This window comes from Kogia breviceps, chromosome 2, assembly GCF_026419965.1.
Source record: "Kogia breviceps isolate mKogBre1 chromosome 2, mKogBre1 haplotype 1, whole genome shotgun sequence".
Classification (NCBI taxonomy): Eukaryota; Metazoa; Chordata; class Mammalia; order Artiodactyla; family Physeteridae; genus Kogia; species Kogia breviceps.
Genome location: NC_081311.1, coordinates 188550611 through 188570818, shown reverse-complemented (window position 1 = coordinate 188570818; position 20208 = coordinate 188550611). Strand labels below are relative to the sequence as shown.

General features: G+C 37.5%; 1 protein-coding gene across 13 annotated transcripts in view; it reads left to right on the top strand.

Annotated features, from left to right (window-relative positions):
- DOCK10 (dedicator of cytokinesis 10) overlaps positions 1 to 20208 on the top strand; it is a 281208-nt gene that overhangs the window by 135167 nt on the left and 125833 nt on the right. For all 13 annotated transcript variants that reach the window (XM_059052008.2, XM_067026998.1, XM_067027001.1 and 10 more), the window contains exon 3: positions 4557 to 4646. In XM_059052008.2, coding sequence (XP_058907991.1) covers positions 4557 to 4646 — 90 coding nt within the window. The remainder of the gene's footprint in view (positions 1 to 4556; positions 4647 to 20208) is intronic.

Sequence of the window (20208 nt, the reverse complement as noted above, 5' to 3'; positions counted from 1 at the left end):
AAGATTACTTTTAAACACACGCTTACGTTGGAATTGACCACAAAGCGTTAGTTAATGGCGCTTATTGTGAGGCTTGTTGGCTTCTCAAGCTCAGACTGATGGGTTACTCTAAACACCATTATTTTTGTCCTCTTTTTTGAGCAGCTGGGATCTACAATACCATCATAGGGAGCTTTGCTCAGCTCCAACATAGGAAAAGCTACTTCTTTTTTAGACTTTGACAGAGGCCTTTGGCCAGTTGAGAAATGGCCCCTATGTGCTTGGAATGAAGTCTTCTGTAGTCATCTTAGCCAGCAGAATGGTAGCTGTGACAAAGCCCCAAAGACTACCCACTGCAGAGTAGAAAGAATCAGAAAGTGTCAGGGCTGCCATGGAGGATGTCTGAATGTCATGGACCTGAAACTACAAACACAGGCCTGCATGCCTCATTTCATAAATAAAAGAACAGTTTTTATTTCCAAATGCCTAATCTCTGGACAATAGGCCCTTATGAGACTCTCCCACCCGATGAGGAGCTCGGCTGAGTTCCAGGGCAGTCTCGGATCCGTCTCATGCTATTGAGCTCTACTGATCGTCGACGTTTATTAAAGGGAACAGGAAGTCTGTTGTGGTCAAGGCAATTTGTAGTGGTCTGAAAGCATCTAGTTCTCAGAAAAGAAATTATTTGTAACCATGTTAATTCCCTTACTTAACAAATATGACTCGGTATACTTTTTTCCTACTTGATCGATTTATTTTTGCTTCAGCAGAGATACATGAAAGAAATTTAAAATGAGCAAGATGGGGATAGGGGGTTAAGAGGTACAGACTGTTATGTATAAAATAAATAAGCTACAAGGATGTATATAGTACAACACAGGGAATATAGCCAGTATTTTGTAGTAATTGTGAATGGAATAGAACCTTTAAAAATTGTGAATCACTATGCTGTACACCTGTAACTTATGTAATATTATGCATCAACTATACTTCAATTAAAAAATGAAAAGAAAAGCATTCAAAAATGAGTAGAAGCAATGCAGTTCTTAAAGTTGAAATTTTATGGAGGCCTTCTGCTTTTTCATGCAAGTTCTCCAGCATTATGACAAACTATGAGGTTAATAGCATGTTATTATACATGTATTCCTTTTCTTGTATTTGTGTACTCTGTGCAAAGTATTAAATGTGCATGTTATAAAATATTGTTTCAGATTTACCACGTGGTTACATGAGGGTGATTCAGCCCCTCAGCTTCCTTATTTAGCAAAGAATCAACATCATCTCATAACTAGAGGTCATCAGGGATAACACATAACCATTGTACCTAGGATTAATTTTTACTATCCCAAATTGAAGGAACTTCCAATCTCATACATTGAATATGAGCATTAGCCTGTGTATTTGGGACCCTAATCTTTACTCTATGGCATCACAAATCAAGCAGTCATGTAATTATTATTACTGGAAACCTGAGCCCGCCTTCCAGAAACCTACCATTAAGGAAAAAAAAAAAAAAAAAAGCTTCTTAAACCAGTTCAGTAGAGTACTGATCTTAGTGGGACAATAGGTTTATGGTATAACTAAACAGGAAACTAAACTTTGGGCCCCTTTACTCTCCATCAGACTTAGAGTATTTTAGAGCAGCTATTATTTTTTTAAAGGCAAGAAATCAGTAAGAAACTGTGGTGGATAATGAAAAAGAGGAATCTTTTGCTTTTTTATATAAAAATTTTGTTATAAAATAATGAATGAAATATAGACAATTTTTTCAATTGCAGGAAAAAAATCCTTAATCTTGCCAGTAGATAACAATATGTAATTTTCCCTGGAAACGCATCAAGTTACACTGTGTATCTGCAAATTATCTGTCCAGACAGGAAATAAGTTATCCCCAGATAATTGAAATCCAGCAATAATCCCCAAAACTCAATTTAGAAATGGATTTGCATCTTCTACTCCAACCTTTCAATAGAGTTTATTTATGGTTTATCTTCTAACAGAGTGAATAACATAAAAGATGCAACTAGCAAAAGGAAATTCAAAAGGAATCAAAAATGTAAAATCTAGATAATAATAAATCCTAAATTGGCCCCAACACGCTTCACGTGGGAGGTAATGGTCCCCTGTGTGTGTATCTATACTTGGCTTGAATCGGGACCCGTGTCCTCTGAGCACTTCCAAATTCTCTTCACACAAACTGCAGTCAAATCCTGGGGCAGGCAGATGCACTGACCGAGGGGCTCTATATCTGTGTTTCAAGATGAGCATTTATTTTTGCCATATAATGTATCTTGATTACAGTTTTCTCATTATTTTTTTGTCCTCTGATCATTTTTTTGTCCTCTGATCCTGTTAGAGTCACATGACATTCTTCCTGTTTCAGTGTCCAAATCCCGTCTTACCAATATGCACGTACATGCGTGCACGCCCCCCCACACAGATACACCCACACACCACACCCAGTCACACATGCACATATACATGCTCACACATGACAGACGCACGCTCACACATGAGACACACTCGCCACGCATACAGACACACACTATCGAGTGCAGCATACCTTCCTGCATAATCACACTCACACACCAGGCACACACCACACACACACACATTCACACAGACATACTTACACGCTACGTGCAGCCACGCAAGCTCACACAGACGCACACCACCCACACACCACATGCATACACAGAACGCACATTTACATACTCACACACATTCAACACACTCAACAAGTAAGTACTGAGCACCCAACCAGGCACTGAGGTTATAGCGGTGAACAAAACAGACCAAATTTCGTTCCCACGAGGAGCTTACATCAAGAGTGAAGAAAAAAGGGGATTTGAAGAAAATATGAGGCTAGGATTGGAAGAAAAAGAACGATGCTGCCCTTGGTGGCAGAGTTGGCAGCTGCAGCTGTGACCTCAGAAGACTAAATTCCCTGGACCCCTCTCCTTCCCAAAAGTAAGGATGGGTTTTAAGACTCTCATCTGTTTTAATAATTGGTCTAGAAAAAAAATGCCCTTCATCTAGAACAGTTCAGATGAACCTTATTTTGTGCTTTAGAAATGCTGATGAATCATTTGTGGGTTTGGGGATGTGCAAAATAAAAGATCCCAACTGTTGGTACCATGTAGGTTAACAGACTCATCAACCTGGCATCCTTGCAATCGCCAAGGAGTACAGACTAAACAAAGCTGGTGGCTGGTAATGGAAAGTTACCATTTTATGGCGTCCCATAAGATATATACAGGGGAAACAATCTATGAATTCTGTTTTAAATGTCTTATATTTAGAGATTCTTTATCTTTTTAGTTAATGTATATTCATTTAATTAAAAGTTGTTTGTTTAGCATTGAAGTTGAAAATGTTTTATTTATTTCAGTGAAAATAAAGACACTAAAAACATGACTTATTTTCTTCAAGGTCAAGAATTACTGAATACCCTTTCTTCTCTCCCACCGTAATTGTGGCCACACACACACACACACACACACACACACACACACACACACACGGCTTCTGAAAGGGGCTAAATTTACCCTGTGGATATTCAAGAGATTATTTACAGTAGGATTAAAATAATGCAGATTTTGTAGGTTTTCTTTTTCATTTCAAATGTATTTTATCAATAGCATTAAGAATGAAAAAGATACCAATATAAATAAACTAGTCAAAATATACAGATGCCCAAATTTTTGTGTTCTGCAGGGAAGGAAACAGCTTAAAATTATGAGCTTCACAGAAGAAACAGTAATTGCAATACAGTATTGTAATCCCCCCTTATACACTGGGGATACACTCCAAGATCCCCGGTGGATGCCTGAAACTTCAGATAGTACCAAACTCTATCTGTACATACTGTTTTTTCTTATATGCCCATACCTAGGATAAAGTTTAATTTATAAATTAGGCAGAGTAAAAGATTAACAATGATAACTAATAATAAAAGAGAACAATTATAACAATATACTGTAATAAAAGTGGTGTGAATGTGGTCTCTTTCTCTATCACAATATCTTATTATACCGTACTCACCTTTCTACCTGTGATGATGTGAGATGATAAATGCCTAGGTGATGAGATGAAGAGAGTTGAACAATGTAGTGACATAGTATTAGGCTACTGTTTATTAACTTTCTGACAATACATCAGAGGGAGGGTCATCCTGGATCATGGAGCCCTGAAGATGTCGATGAGATGGGATGGTGGGGACAGACAGAGTGTGACGGCTCGAGATACCATCATGCTATTCCGAACAGCACACAATTTCAAACTTATGAATTGTTTATTTCTGGAAGTTTCCACTTAATATTTTTCAACCCCGGTTAACCATGTGTAACTGAAACCATGGAGCAGGGGGGACTAACTGTAATGCCAGTGGTGGTAATCCAAAGAGGTTTGAATCTTCCCTCCTAGAGATTAAATTGGTAAGAACTATGGAAGTTTCTCTGTCTTCTCTTATCCTTAAATGCTAAGATCTCATACACTTCTTTCTTGTGCCTTTGGTACAGTGGTCTGCTCAGTGCTTTAAGTTGGAAGGCTTAATTTCCTTTCCTTGTTCCTCTCAGACTGCCACAGTTTCTTGGGACATACGGACATTGTACTCAACAGTACCGGAAGATGCAGAGCACAAAGCAGAAAATTTACTGGTGAGAGAGGTAAATGCAATGCTTCCAATCCTTTATTTTATAAAGCTTCGCTTCCCCCCATGTAGTTCTTTTTTATTTTTTTTAACATCTTTATGGGAGTATAATTGCTTTACAATGGTGTGTTGGTTTCTGCTTTATAACAAAGTGAATCAGCTATACCTACACATATATCCCCATATCCCCTCCCTCTTGCGTCTCCCTCCCACCATCCCTATCCCACCCCTCTAGGTGGTCACAAAGCACCGAGCTGATCTCCCTGTGCTATGCAGCTGCTTCCCACTAACTATTTATTTTATATTTGATAGTGTATATATGTCAATGCTACTCTCTCACTTTGTCCCAGCTTACCCTTCTCCCTCCCTGTGTCCTCAAGTCCATTCTCTACATCTGTGTCTTTATTCCTGTCCTGGCCCTAGGTTCATCAGAACCATTTTTTTTTTAGGTTCCGTATATATGTGTTAGCATACGATATTTGTTTTTCTCTTTCTGACTTACTTCACTCTGTATGACAGAATCTAGGTCCATCCACCTCACTACAAATTACGCAATTTCATTTCTTTTTATGGCTGAGTAATATTCTATTGTATATATGTGCCACATCTTCTTTATCCAGTCATCTGTCGATGGACACTTAGGTTGCTTCCATGTCCTAGCTATTGTAAATAGAGCTGCAATGAACATTGTGGTGCATGTCTCTTTTTGAATTATGGTTTTCTCAGGGTATATGCCCAGGAGTGGGATTGCAGGGTCCTATGGTAGTTCTAGTTTTAGATTTTAAGGAACCTCCATACTGTTCTCCATAGTGGCTATATAAATTTACATTCCCACCAACAATGCAAGAGGGTTCCCTTTTCTCCACACCCTCTGCAGCATTTATTATTTGTAGAGTTTTTGATGATGGCCATTCTGACAGGTGTGAAGTGATACCTCATTGTAGTTTTGATTTGCATTTCCCTAACGATTAGTGATGTTGAACATCCTTTCGTGTGTTTGTTGGCAATCTGTATATCTTCTTTGGAGAAATGTCTATTTAGGTCTTCTGCCCATTTTTGGATTGGGTTGTTTGGTTTTTTGATATTGAGCTGCATGAGCTGCTTTTATATTTTGGAGATTAATCCTTATTTGAGTATTCTTAACAAAAAAGATTTAATTTTATTTTCCTTGTTTAGATTGAGTTGTAGGAAAGGCCATAGTATTTGAGAATTTTGAATAACAGAGTTTCTATTTTAAGAGAGAGATTTCTTTCAAGTATTAACTGTAGAAATAGTTAATGGGAAAACCATATGGGCAGCTTAAAGGGACTGATAAAAGTCTGTTGGTGTAGCATCTACTTGCATTTAGTTGGTGTAGGAGAGGCCTATAAAATTGCTACTTCTTCTAACCAGACTACAGGTGGCTTCGGGGCAGGGATTGGGCCCACACTTAACAGCTACTTAGTAGATGTCTATTGGATGAATAAACGGAGTCAGTCCTTCCTTTACAAATTATGCAATGATACCATTTAACCCAGCACAGGTCAGACTGAAAGTAGTGGTATCTAAATGCAGTCTTGGGCTTCCCTGGTGGTGCAGTGGTTGAGAGTCCCCCTGCTGATGCAGGGGACGCGGGTTCGTGCCCCGGTCCGGGAAGATCCCACATGCCGCAGAGCGGCTGGACCCGTGAGCCATGGCAGCTGAGCCTGTACGTCCAGATCCCGTCCTCAGCAACGGGAGAGGCCACAACGCGGCCCGCGTACTGAAAAAAAAAAAAAAAGAAAAAAAAAAAAAGTAGTACTAAATGCAGTCTTTAATCCTGAGAAAGTAATGTATCCCAATTAGGATTTAAATGAAGCTACATAAAATAGCAAAACCCTTTCTCAGCTCTTAAACAATCATACATATTTTATTTTGGGCTATTCAATCCAGATCATCTTTGCCATAGATTTGCCTTGTTTTTCCCAATTCTATCATTTCATATTTATTTTCTCAAAGTTCACATTGAATTACACCACCTCCTAAGAAGGTTAAAGAAAAGAAAAAAGTGCAAATTCAGATAACATCAGGATATCTGAGTATACTGTTTTCACATTTACTGGTAAAAATGTTACGTCAGTACCATAATATTTTGTTTACAGTCGCCTTGGAGGAAGTCTTAATATCTAGTAGGGCATCACTGTTTAAAAAAAGAAAAAAAAGAGTTGGTAAATCATTTTCTACACAAGCAAATCAGAATCATTGAGACCAGGTCTGCAAAAGTCCTGCAGGAAATATGTGTTGACTTAGGTAAGATCTGAAATGTTTATGATATTGAATTCCTAACACGGAATATTTAACTAGGTCTTTTTATGTGTTCTTTACTAAAATATTGCACTTTTTTCATAAAGATCTTTAACTTTGTTGTTAAGTTTATTTCTATGTATTTTACAGTTTTGTTGCAAACGTGAGTAGAGTTTTTTAAACCCATTTCCTTTTCTTACTGTTCATTGCTGATATTTTTTAAAAGCTATTGATTTTCAAATATGGGTAACTAGCTTACTAAACTCTCTGATCCTAATAGTTTTTTTTTAAAATTTTTAGGTGTGTAGTCACATCATCTGCAAAACAATTTTAAATTTCTTTTTTTCTAATAAGTATATTGTTTCTTTGATTTTTATCTTATTTTATTATCTAATAACTCTAAAACAATATTGAATAATAATGCTAACATCAGGCATACTGTCTTATTCTTTTTTTTTTTTTTTTTTTTTTTTTTTTGCGGTATGCGGGCCTCTCACTGTTGTGGCCTCTCCCGTTGCGGAGCACAGGCTCCGGACGCACAGGCTCAGCGGCCATGGCTCACGGGCTTAGTTGCTCCGCGGCATGTGGGATCCTCCCGGACCATGGCACGAACCCGTGTCTCCTGCATCGGCAGGCGGACTCTCAACCACTGCGCCACCAGGGAAGCCCTGTCTTATTCTTGATTTGGTGTTTTATGACAGTTTCAAGTACAAAAGAGCTGTCTAAGAAGGGTCTTTCTTGGTCTTTATCATGTTTAAGAAGGGCCTTTCTTGGTCTCCACAGTGCTTATAAAGACTGGCTACCCTATGTTGTGAAATTCATATTCAGCCTATTGACATAATAGCTTTTTTCTTGAATTTATCACTGTAATAAAATTAATAGTTTGCTGTCCTATGAATGCATACTTGTGTTTCTGGTATAAACTTTCTTGTTCAAGTTGTACTCTTACCTTAATATTTTACTATGTCAGAATTGCTTTTTTTTTCAAATTTTTGCATTTATATTCATGAGTGAAATTTGGCTCTAGTTTTCTTTTTTCCTTTGGTATTAGAGAAAAGTTAGCTTTAAAAATAGAGACATACTCCATCTTTTCCTGTCTTCTGAAATTAAAAAAAATAAGCCAGTGAAATGAAACAGAGTATCTAGAAACAGTTCCAAGTGCATATGGTTACTTAGTAAATGGTAAATATGGCACTTCAAATTCTCTGGGGAAGGGTAGACAATTCAACAAATACCACTTGGCTATCCATTTTGGACAAAAATAAAGTTAGAGTTGTTATCTCACAGTACATGTAAAAATTAATTCCAGATGAATTTTTTAAATCTTAATTTTAGAAACGATAGTTATAAAAACATAGGAAAACATTTTTTTAGTGGAAAGTTATGGAAAAATGAACACATTTAACAAAAGTCTTATATTTTTATGATGAATGGAACATAAATCAAGCCAAAAGAAAATAGTGAACTCATTTGCAACTCATGTTCTTTTGCCACACTGCCCCACACACATTCCTAATACTCAAAATTCTACAAGTTAATAAGAAAAAGGTAAATAACCCAAGAAAATATGAGCAAAAAGATAGAAGCAGGAAGTTCAAAAAGAGCAGGAGTTCCAGACTAAGTTGACCAAGAGGTGTACAAAATTGCCCAGCTACGGGGCTTCCCTGGTGGCACAGTGGTTAAGAATCTGCCTGCCAATGCAGGGGACAGGGGTCGAGCGCTGGTCCGGGAAGATCCCACATGCCTTGGAGCAACTAAGCCCGTGCGCCGCAACTACTGAGCCTGCTCTCTAGAGCCCCCGAGCCACAGCTACTGAGCCCCTGAGCCACAGCTACTGAGCCCACGTGCTGCAACTACTGAAGCCCGTGTGCGACAGCTACTGAAGCTCTCATGCCTAGAAGCCATGCTCCGCAACAAGAGAAGCCACCACAATGAGAAGCCCGTGCACTGAAAAGCAGAGTAACCCCCGCTCTCTGTAACTAGAGAAAGCCCACACGCAGCAACGAAGACCCAACGCAGCCAAAAATAAATTAATTATTTTTTTAAAAAAACCTCAAAAAAAAATTGCCCAGCTACACTTGTAATCATAAAAATACAAATTAAAACAAAAATGGTGTATAATATCTGAATGAAGAAAAATTTAAGTTGAATATCATTTAGTGATTGTAAGAATATAGGGAAATAAACACTATAACACAGTGTTTGTAATTCTCACATGTCTATAGCCTTTTGAGCTATTCAAATGTATCCTTTTTAAGTCATACATATAAGTATGCAACATGAATATTAGAAAAACAAACACTAGAGCATAAAGATACAATTACAAGCATGAGTACTGCAGCACCAGACAATTTTTAATATCAGTTGATAAGGGTGGGGTTGAATATATTTTGGCACATCTATATTTTATAATAATAACTAACCAATAAAAATTACATACATTTAAGTATTAACTGGAATGCCCATGATACGCTGTTAAGAGAAGAAAGTAAGTTGCAGAATACACAGTGTATCACTGGAGAGTTAAAAAAAATATGTGAATATGTAAATATGTTACGTAAGCCTAGAAAAAGTATTAAAAAATGCACAGTAAACTCATAACATTGGTACCTCACAAGTTTGGGATTATAGGAAAGAGGTAGAAATTGATTTTCAGTGTATATATACTGTATTGTTGTGATGTTACAAATTTCTGTAACTAAAGAGTATTTTGAAAACAAATTACTTAGAATATATCTTAAAATGCTGCCAGAATTGGAAGCAACTCGAGTCTATTTCCTAAAATTGTCTCCAAAAGTTAAAATCCAACTTTATTCTTCAAGTCATTAGGTAGTCACCTTAGAGACTTCATCAGATTCTTTTATTATTATTCTTTTAGTTTGATAATGAAAATATCATATGGAGCGATCAAAATCCCATATGTGTTTTGCTTTATGATTCTATCTGCTGGGCTTCTCTGTCCATCATAGAAGCCAATTAGGTTCCTCTGACATAATCCATTCTTAATCATTTGTAATATAGTATAATTTGAATAGACTTATAAACATTTCCATGATTTTAGGGACTTTCCTTTCTTGGTCCTTGCACCTCTTTTCGGGTATATAGAGTATTTGTGTGTTCCAGATTTTCTGCAATCTCTCTCCTTTAGGCTGTGGAAAATTGCTCTCACACAAACCAGGGGTTCTTAGCTCTCTCCTGTGGGTCTCTAGTACCTGAGGCTTTCGAGGCCTTGGATTTGATTGCCAGCCTACTTCAGCTTTTGTGCCTCTTAACACTACTCATTTTATTGCCTGGTAAGCCTTTGGGGTAGGGCCAATCAGCTCAAAGACGAAATCCCAGGACCTAATCAGAAACCACACCCCAATCTCTGGATCCAACCAAGGTGTCAAGTTTAGCTCCTTTCCCTGGGGAAAGGATGGCCTGAAAACTAGGTCAGTACAACACTGGAGACTTCTAAGGATATTCTAGGGTTCTTAGAGGCCTTTAGTTTTGTTTGTACTTTCATGAGCTTCTGCACCACGACTTTAAATGGCCAAATCGATCCCTTTATTTCTGTAGTTCTCTAAGAATGTCCACTTCAGCTGAGAACAGGTTGGCCACAAAATATGCCTTTGTCTTGCTTGCTATTTCTCCTGGGGAGGAATGTTCACCTTCACCTTTGTTCCTATATTAATTTCCTTCCAAATACTTGCAGCTGGGATTACTCCTCCTTTACTCACTTCCACCCTCTGCTTCTCAAATCTCTTAAGAACTTCTCTAAGGAGAAGTCAGGTGGAATGCCTTTTACCTCAGATGCCAGGTAACTGCCAAACTTTTAGATTCCAAATCTCAGGGCAGAGCCTCTGACTTGGCAACATGAATGAATCTTCTTACCATGTTTTTCCCAACTGTGTGGATCTAAAGTAGGGAAAAAAAAAAAAAGAAAAGAAAATGGAGAAAGCCTGGGAAGAAACTCTTTTATTCCCTGCTAATTTCTCTGGATCACTAGCCGTGAAAATGCTGTGGAAATTCCTACAGTTGTACTTGTTTTTAAGGATGGAGATAAAGTGAAACTTGTGCCTTAGGATAGAAAGAAGACAAACATTACATGATGATAATGGAACATGAATGGTTGAGCCTGGAGTCAGTAAATAGAAAGAAAGGGTCACCCGAGAGCTGGGTTAAGACTGAGAAATGACCCCAGAGAATTATGCTGGCAAAGTCTTGACCTCAGTAGCTAATAGCTGCTGATCTTTATTGACTACTTAACTCTGTGCCAGATAGTGCTTCTTAGCCCTTTGCTTGCAATAGTTACAAACATACGTTTCATCATTATCATCATCATCACCTTTTAATGATGATGAAACGTCCATAGAGAAATTAAGGAATGTGTCCAGCCTCATACAGCTGGGAATAGACAGGTCCGGCATTGCAACCCCTGCCGTCTGGCCCCTGGCCTCTTAACCCTGATGCCGACTGCCCATGTGTGCTTTGCTCTAGCTGCCCTCTGAAAGGAACACTTGTCTCAGTCTTCTCCCTAAACACCCCGCTGTAGCTTTGTAACCCTGATGCATGTAGTTTGTGGACCACACTTTGAGAAACACTGGCAGTAAGCCAGCACTGAAATGAATTCACTGATATTTGTAGGGTTTCATAGAAACACATGTTTCCCTTACAGTCGCTGCTGCATTGCACTAAGCAATCTTTTTAGTCCATCCAGTGCTAAATTGCCCTGTGGCTCCCCGCAGGGCGGCAAGGACAAATACCCTGGTTGCTAGGCAACAAACTGGCATGAATCTCATTTAAACACATGGAGTTCAATACTAATTTTGAATTCTCCCTCTACACTCTACTTTGACAGCTCTGAGCCTCTTCGGAAAGACAGTAGGCATTCTTTCCTGTTTAAAATAAGAGTATAGGTGTATTTAATATCCACTAAAGTACTTCACACTTATGTTAAACTAACACAAGTCAGAGTTCAGCAACATTCTCTATATATATTTTGAACATCCTGTGTTATAATTATTCCTACCTCATTTTACAGCCTATGAAGCAGGTCCTGAACAATTAAATATTTGCTGAAATACATACAGAAGCAGAATTAAGCCCCTGATCTCTCTAAGCCCATGCTCCACGCTCTTACCAACTTAGCTACCTCTGACCCTTTGAAAAATGCCTTTAAACCATGCATTTAACAGGCTGACCTAATGCGGATATTTCCACTGTTCACAAGGGAATATGTCCTTCATTTTGACAAGGATTTAACCTTTTTGCCTCAATTTCTCCATCTTTAAGTGAGGATATTAATAGTGCCAATGCTGTGTTTCTAAAAATAAATAAAGCAATGGTATGAAAACACTCGGAAAATAACAACTGGGGAGCCATGTCTTTATCTGATCCTCATAAATGACTTAAAAACAATATCTATAACCATAAAAAATATGAAACACTTCTTTGATAAAACAAGCACCACTTCCTCCCACTGGAGGTCAGGGGAGTAATTAAAGGGATCTATGAATAGGGTGCAGACTTCTTAAGCAAACTTCTGTAGCAAAGTTTTCATTTTAATATACACAAAACACTAATTAACACTAAGGTCTCAGTTTGGTCTCTCTTAACAAAGAAGATGAGAGAGCAGAGAATTGAGAATAATACAGTGGCCCAACAGAGAGCAAGGGTCCAGGGACCACTTCACCTGAACGGCTGAGAGAGATACTAAGTACTAAGGTAGCAAGTTACTCTGCCAACAAAGCCCTCTGTAATTTCTAGAAACCAACCTGCAGCAGGAGTAGAATAATGAAGAAGTGATGAGGAAGTCACGAATTCAAGAATCCAAGTCTCACTTTGGTCAAGGCGCAAGACACTTGAGGACTTAGAGCTGTGGAAACGTTAAGAGAATGGAAGCAAAATATCTATATACACTTCTGTATCTGAATATGTCTGTATACACACACATGCACAGAATGATTAGGTACTGTCCTCATCCCGAAAGTACTAAGTTACTGAGGCAAGGACAAGTTCGGATTTTAAGCAGGGTTTCCAGACCAGAAATAGTTGAATTCTCCTGGAAAAATATAAAATAGATAACTAATAAGGACCTATTGTATAGCACAGGGAACTCTACTCAATACTCTGTAATGGCTTATACGGGAAAAGAATCTAAAAAAGAGTGGATATATGTATATGTACAACAGATTCACTTTGCTGTATACCTGAAAGTAATACATCATTGTACATCAACTATACACCAATACAAATTTTAAAACAATAATGAAAACAGGACCCAAGACTGCATAGGGACAACAGACCAGATTCAAAGAAAACAGGATAAATGTTGTTGAAATCTCTAGGCTTCCATAGAAAGTGCACACTAAAAACCAGGAGAAAAAATGGTTGAGATCAGAGCAGGACACCAATTTCATAGAGGCACAGAGTGTTCTGCAGAAAGCTGCAGGATGTTCACAGGTCTCACACACACACACACACACACACGCACACGCACACGCACACGCACACGCACACACACACAGAGAGATTCTTTAACTAGCTAACATCTCTTGAGGCTGCCTTAGAAGGGAATATGGCATGAATTATTTGCCAAGTTTATTTTACCATGGTGAAATTCTATTTCCCCCCAAGTATCTTGAGAAATATATTTCAGATATGCCGATGTATTGTAAATCTGATGGAAGGAAATCATCAGGAACTAGGGGCACAATACAGCTCAAGTCAAACAGAGTCAGCTCTTGGGTGAACTTTGACATGCATTTCCTGATGGTGAGGAAGAGAAAGGGAATATTAAAGCCTCTGAAAGAGCAAATTAATTGTTTCTTTCTTTTTATGGGCACATCCATTCTTAATTCTTATCATTAGTGTCAAAAATGTCTACCTTTAGACAACCTCTTACAATATTAAGACACAATCCCAGATACACCCAGTGATGGGAGTTCTATAGATTTATCTTCATGCAGCAAATTGTAAGTATTAACAAGGTTAATTTCAAAGTTGGAAGTAAATAATAATCATCATAAAGCTCAGAGTAACACCTTTTTCAGCCCTTAAATTTCTCCTCTCAATGCCCTATCCAAATACCAGATTATGTTTTCTCGTGTCCTAGAGGTAAATGCAAATTCAGTGACTTAAACAAGCTGCCCCTTTAGATATACACAGAAACTGCTACTCCCAGTCTAGCTGGGTGGAGTTGATTATCTTTACAAACAGTTGAATTCTTTATATAGAAAGTTCCTCATTTGCTGATTTATACTGTTACTGTGGATCACATACAAAGTGTGTGAAATAAAGGGCCTTGTCCACTGCATGAAAGATTGGACTGGGTTTATTATTCACCAACATTTATCACTTACTAAGCTGCTGATACCACCTGAATGTAACATAGTGAAGGAGCTCAGCACCAGGCGGGAAATAACAGACCTGTGATCAGATTTTTGCAAAACAACTAACAGGAACCCTTGGAGTATTACTGTAAAGTAGAGAAACAAGGTCAGGTTCACATGTCAGAAAAAAACAACTAAAGGCAGACCAGAGAATGGATTGGTTGGCTTGTGGGGATGAGTAACAATGAAGGGAAATTGGACAGATAGGAGACTATTTATTTTAATAGCCCAGCTGGGTTAAAGATTTGTGCTAACATATGGCAGCATGGTTGTGGTGACAGTAAAGAGCTGTTAAGGAGACAGAATTGACAGGAGTTGGTGACGGAAGAGAAAGTAAAGGAGAGGACTATATTGGCAATGACTCCCACGTTTCCGTCTTGGGCTATTAACCAGATAGTTGTGCCAGTAATTTTTTTTTTTTTTTTTGCGGCACGCGGGCCTCTCACTGTTGTGGCCTCTCCCGTTGCGGAGCACAGGCTCCGGACGCGCAGGCTCAGCGGCCACGGCTCATGGGCCCAGCTGCTCCGCGGCATGTGGGATCTTCCCGGACCAGGGCACGAACCCGTGTCCCCTGCATCGGCAGGCGGACTCTCAACCACTGCACCACCAGGGAAGCCCTGTGCCAGTAATTTAAATAAGGTACGCAGAAGAAAGTACAGATTGCTCAAGCAGGGATGGATGAAGCAAGTAAGGTAATCTCTCTGGCCGACATGCAGAGAGAGATATCCAAGAAGAAGATACATACATAGGTCTCAACGTAGAAGGAAGGAGTAGGCACTGGCTTTGGATTTGAAAGTTGAAGCTTTGAGCCTGGAAGAGCTTGCCCAGGAATGCCACCGGGCAGGTTCCCGAGTGACGCTCCCACAGAAGGGCCTGGCAAAGAGGGCCCAACACAGGAGGTGGAGATGGAGTGGACCGGGAGGTAGGAAGAAATCAAGGAGAGATTGATTTCTCAGAAACAAAGAAACTGTCAATAGCGAGAGTGAGCCAGTGGTGTAAAATGCCAAAATGTGTCAAGATTGGCTAATTCACTGGATTGGGTAATTCAGAGTCATTGGTGGTTGTTTAACAGAGCAGTTTCAGAAGCTTTGATCACAACCTGATTACAGTGGGTTGAACACTGAAGAGATGCAAGATGTGTTATCTTCTCAAAGAAGGTGCTAGTATATTGTTGTCCCTTTTCCCTAGAAAGTGCTTTAAGGGTAAAACCAGTAAAACTATTGGAACTCTTCAGGCAGAATAACCTATGCATTCTGAAGTTAAAAATAGCTCTGGAGACTGTTAAATAATGCACCAAAATATTGCTTAATTAATTAAGGAGCAAAATTTTGTAACTATGAAAAACAATATATGACCAAGTGAGTATAATATTGAAAATGAATTTCTTCTTCCTCATCTACCATTTGGACCCAGACAAGTGGCATTCAATTAATTCGAGAGAAAATGTATAGATAGTCAAGGTAGAAGCTGCATCATGTCGAGAAGTAAAAGAGATTTTAAGCAACGCGGGTCCTAGGCATTTCGAAGAAAATGATGAGGAGAGGAAGGCTGGCCATGATTTCAAATGTATTTCATGCTGCCCCATTTTGTTAACTGAATGAAACACATCTAAAAAGAATGAAATGTATCTTTTCTGAAGAAAACACAGGGAATTTCATTTGTTCTATGGTTGAAATAATTTTATACGCTTTATGTTTAATTTTGGACTGCATGTTGTGTACATTGATAAAGAAACCATTCTTTTAACCAAAATGCCTTTGTACTTTATACAAATTGTTTGAATCTCATATGTAGAATAAGGTGCAGTTCATCTTACCCAGAAATAAGAATGAGTCTTTCAGTAAATGATTCTGAAGTGGGTTTTTTTTGCATGTATAAATAAATTAAGTAAAAATGAATGCCGTTTTCTGATTCTGAATTATTGGGCAGCAAGTGAGTGATTCTAATTCATTTGTTAACTTTAGACCAGAGCACGGTAAACATAGTTTTCTTCAATCTAGAAGTAACCCCTCTGCTGTGACATCAGGGGTACCTGCACAATTTCAGTTACTGGAAGATATTAGGGGAAATACAACTATAAAAATTTCTCCAAATTAAAAAAAAAACTTAATCCTTTCTTAATAAAATTAGTGCAAATGAAATATTTTTGATTTTGTTTTGAAGAAGGAGGCTCTTAATTCACTAGTGAAGGTCTTGCTGGAAGTTAAGGGACTTTTCATTTTGTGTATACTTTTTAAAAGTAAATTTATAAATAAAGCCATATTTATTTTGCAACTTCAAGAATTTAATGGAAAAATGATATCAAAATCTGTTGTCCTGTATATAGTTTAGTCTTAGATGTAATGATTTTTTTCTATCATAGTCAGAACAAAATGGAACACCCTATTTTTTTTAACACTAAATGTATGACAGTAAAGATAAACATACAAATGTTGATTAAGGTAAATTCAAATGCATTTACTCTTTAGTGGCATTAGGATAAAATGTGTATGGAAAACACTGTTTAAAACAATGAAAACAAAATATTTTTATGTTTCACATTAACCACCTTGAAGAAATTTATTTTCTAGTCTCTCAAATCCCTAGAATAATAGTCTTGTTTACAAACATGTAAAACGTTCGCATTCTAAATTTGCTGCCTCTAATCTTCTCCACAATAAAAATCATCCTACAATGTTTGGTGGTAAGTGAATAAAGACAGAAATATAAGTTGGAGACCCTGGAGTATAAAAATTTAAAAGAAACCCATCATAAGTTTGAACCTAAAATTTCAGTTTCATTGAGTTATAGCCCAGATTTTATGACTTACATGAAAAGAACAAGTAGATCATAATATTATCAAGTTTTTTTTTAGTACCATCCATTATTTATGTCCTGACAAAATACCTGTGACATCTAGCTGGGAAATTAGAGTGTAGATCCGCAGATTGGGTACAGGTGTGATTTATGAAAGTCTAATTTTAAAGTTTGTTCAGTTGCCTTAGTGCAATGCATTTTGAAAAGACAAACCAAATACCTTGATTCACTTTCAATTTAAAATCAACAAAGGTGGCAACTTAGGCTACTCTATAATTCAGACAAAATAGTTTAAAAATGATTTACACTTACGGTTGGCCTTTGATGTGACATTCTGTTTTACATGGTACATGCGTATTTATATACATAGTAACACTATCTAATATCAAGTAATATTTTTAAAAAACAGACTCAAAAATCTATTAATAAGATTGTACCATGATTTCTGAAACTGAATCAGATCTATAGTTACATCATCTATTTTGTCCAAACTCATTTTCACTTCTCTCCCAAGAGTGTAGTATAAGTTTTAAAAGAGTGTAGTATAAGTTTTAAAAGATCAGTAACTGTTCAGCTTATTTTTATAGTACAGAAATTAATGATTACATTTTAAAGGAATATATAATATAGTCAAGTTAAATTTAAAAATGTTTTCAGTGCCTTTTCCTTTTTTCTAAAATATCTATGTATTTATTGGGTGACCTATGTCCTGATTTGCAGTAAGTTTCATATTCTACCTGTTGGCCTGGCTAATAGCATCTCCTTTCACTTTGAAGTGCCTCAAGGTGGACAATAAATTGTTCAATCACTCTTTCAATACATATTTATCTGAATTCACTTAACTTCATGATGCTGCATTTTTTAACATTTATAAAATAGCCATAATTACTTCTAAACTTTGTAAAGAATGGCATTAATATGAAAATCACCACCATCATTTTACAAATACAGAATTAATCCCATTGGTGACTAAGGGCCAAAAAGAACACCTTTTGTGGTTGCATAAATATTTCTGGCAAGAAAGTAGTCATGTAATTAAATAACCTTTATAGCCAGAAAGAAAAATAATTTTGCATCTAAAAAGCAACCTATTACCTGCTTATTACCCTGTAGTCAGAATCTAATAACCAGCCTTTTTAAGGGATGGACAAATTACATTGCCAAACCTAAATTGCTATTTGAGGTAGGTAACATGATTTGAATTGATTCTGATGATCCTCTAAAGAGGAAGGGAAAAGGGGAAAAATGATATGTTTTGTTTAGAGTATTTTAGGGTATGCTCTATAGTTGCCCAATCTTTTTGAACGTATTTAGATTTTTAGAACTTTCAAGGTGTCCTGTTTAGTTATTTCTAAAGGAAAAGAAAGAATATAGAAGATTCATTCATTCAACACATATATATTGAGTTTCCACTATCAATAAAACCCCATACTGGAGCTGATATGCTCCCTTCTCTTTTAAAAGGATGTGCCTAGTTACGGGAAAGCTGGAGGGTCACCTCAGTTACTAGAGTTCCCTGTGTGAAGCTGGGACCCTAATGCTTTCAGTTCATAGGCAGACAGCACGACAAGGACAGAGTCGCTCTGTCACTCCAGTGGAATGATGCATTTTAAGGCCCCCTCTAGAGATTCTGATTCAGTGACCCCCCCGTGGGAACCAGGAACCTGCATCTTATTAGCAAGCCCCATGGACACAGTACAATTTGGGCAACGCTATCCTAATGATTTAAAAGCCTTTGACTAAGTTGAGTTGGCTCAATATTTTTTGTGTCTAAGCATATAACAGGCAGAGATGGCAAGATAAAAGCTGAACAAGCAAACATAATAAACGAATAAAATGTGAACCGGGGCATTGCTGTTTGGAAAAATTAACCAGCTTAGCAAATGTTTGCTGGATATTCAGCCTTCATCTTTGAAGCAGACGGTGGCAGTCTCCCTTTCTCAAGGGGCTAAGAAGTGGATTATTTGAAATCAGTGTTGTGAGATAGGTAGTTTTTAGGGGGAAAATGGAGCCATTGCCTTACTAAAACAAGCAGAGTTGTAGCCTGTGACTTTGAATTTGCAACAGGTCATTTCAGCTTAGTGTTTGGACAACGAGGAATTGTAGTCATAATTATAATAGATCTTAATGATCTTCTTAGAATGAGTGTGTAGGCTGGAACAAAGAATGGAGAATAATTTTTTATGCATAACATTTCCAAAATGCCTAACTATGTAGGAGAAATGTTTATGTGTTTGTAAAATGCACTGGTTTTCTCAGAATCGGAGAAATCACAGATTTACAAGGATTCTTAAGGGTCATCTAGTCCAACCCTACTCCTCATCTACCTACCACCAGACACAAGAAACCTAACAAATAATTTCAGAAGGAATTTGATTAAAACAAAACGCTGTGATCATCAGAGCTAAGATAGCTCTCCAAAACTATACTTCAATAAATCAAGAAAAACAAGTTGTTATTATCAACTATCATGAATGTGATTTATAGATTGAGTCAAACTTGCTGAGAAAACCTATTTTTTAAAAACAAGTATTGTTAATTACTTACCCTCTGTTAGGTGCTTTATAGGAATTGATCTTAATGAAGGTGGTATTATTTAGACAGATAAAGAAATAGATATTAAATCACTTAATTTAGACCTCACAGTTAATACCAAAATTCAAAACCAGGTTTGTCTGACTCCAAGACAGAAACAGAAACACCATAGAAAACCTCTGGAATGGTGGTCCAGATGTGATTTTTCTTAAAGGCTTCAACCTCTGCAAATATCAAACAACTCATAAATTAGTTGAATAGACTTTTTGAGTCAGACAAATCCAGTTTGAAATCCTACTTCTATCACATGTGGGATCCTGGGCAAAAATCTGAGCTTCTCCTTGCCTCTGTGATCTATAAAATGGGAATATAAAATCTCATGGAGTGCTTATTAAGATTATATGTAAAGCACCTACTAGAACAGTATCTGACAGGCACTTGCCACTGCCAAAACAAAAAGAGGTAGTTCTTTATTAGGCTGTACTATTATAAGAAATAACCACCCCTTCATTTTTGGTCAGTGGAATTCAGGATTAACATTATCTCAGGTTTGGTTACGCCTGTGGCATCTTGTGAACAGTGTGTGTAATATGCGTGAATGTTTATCGAGGT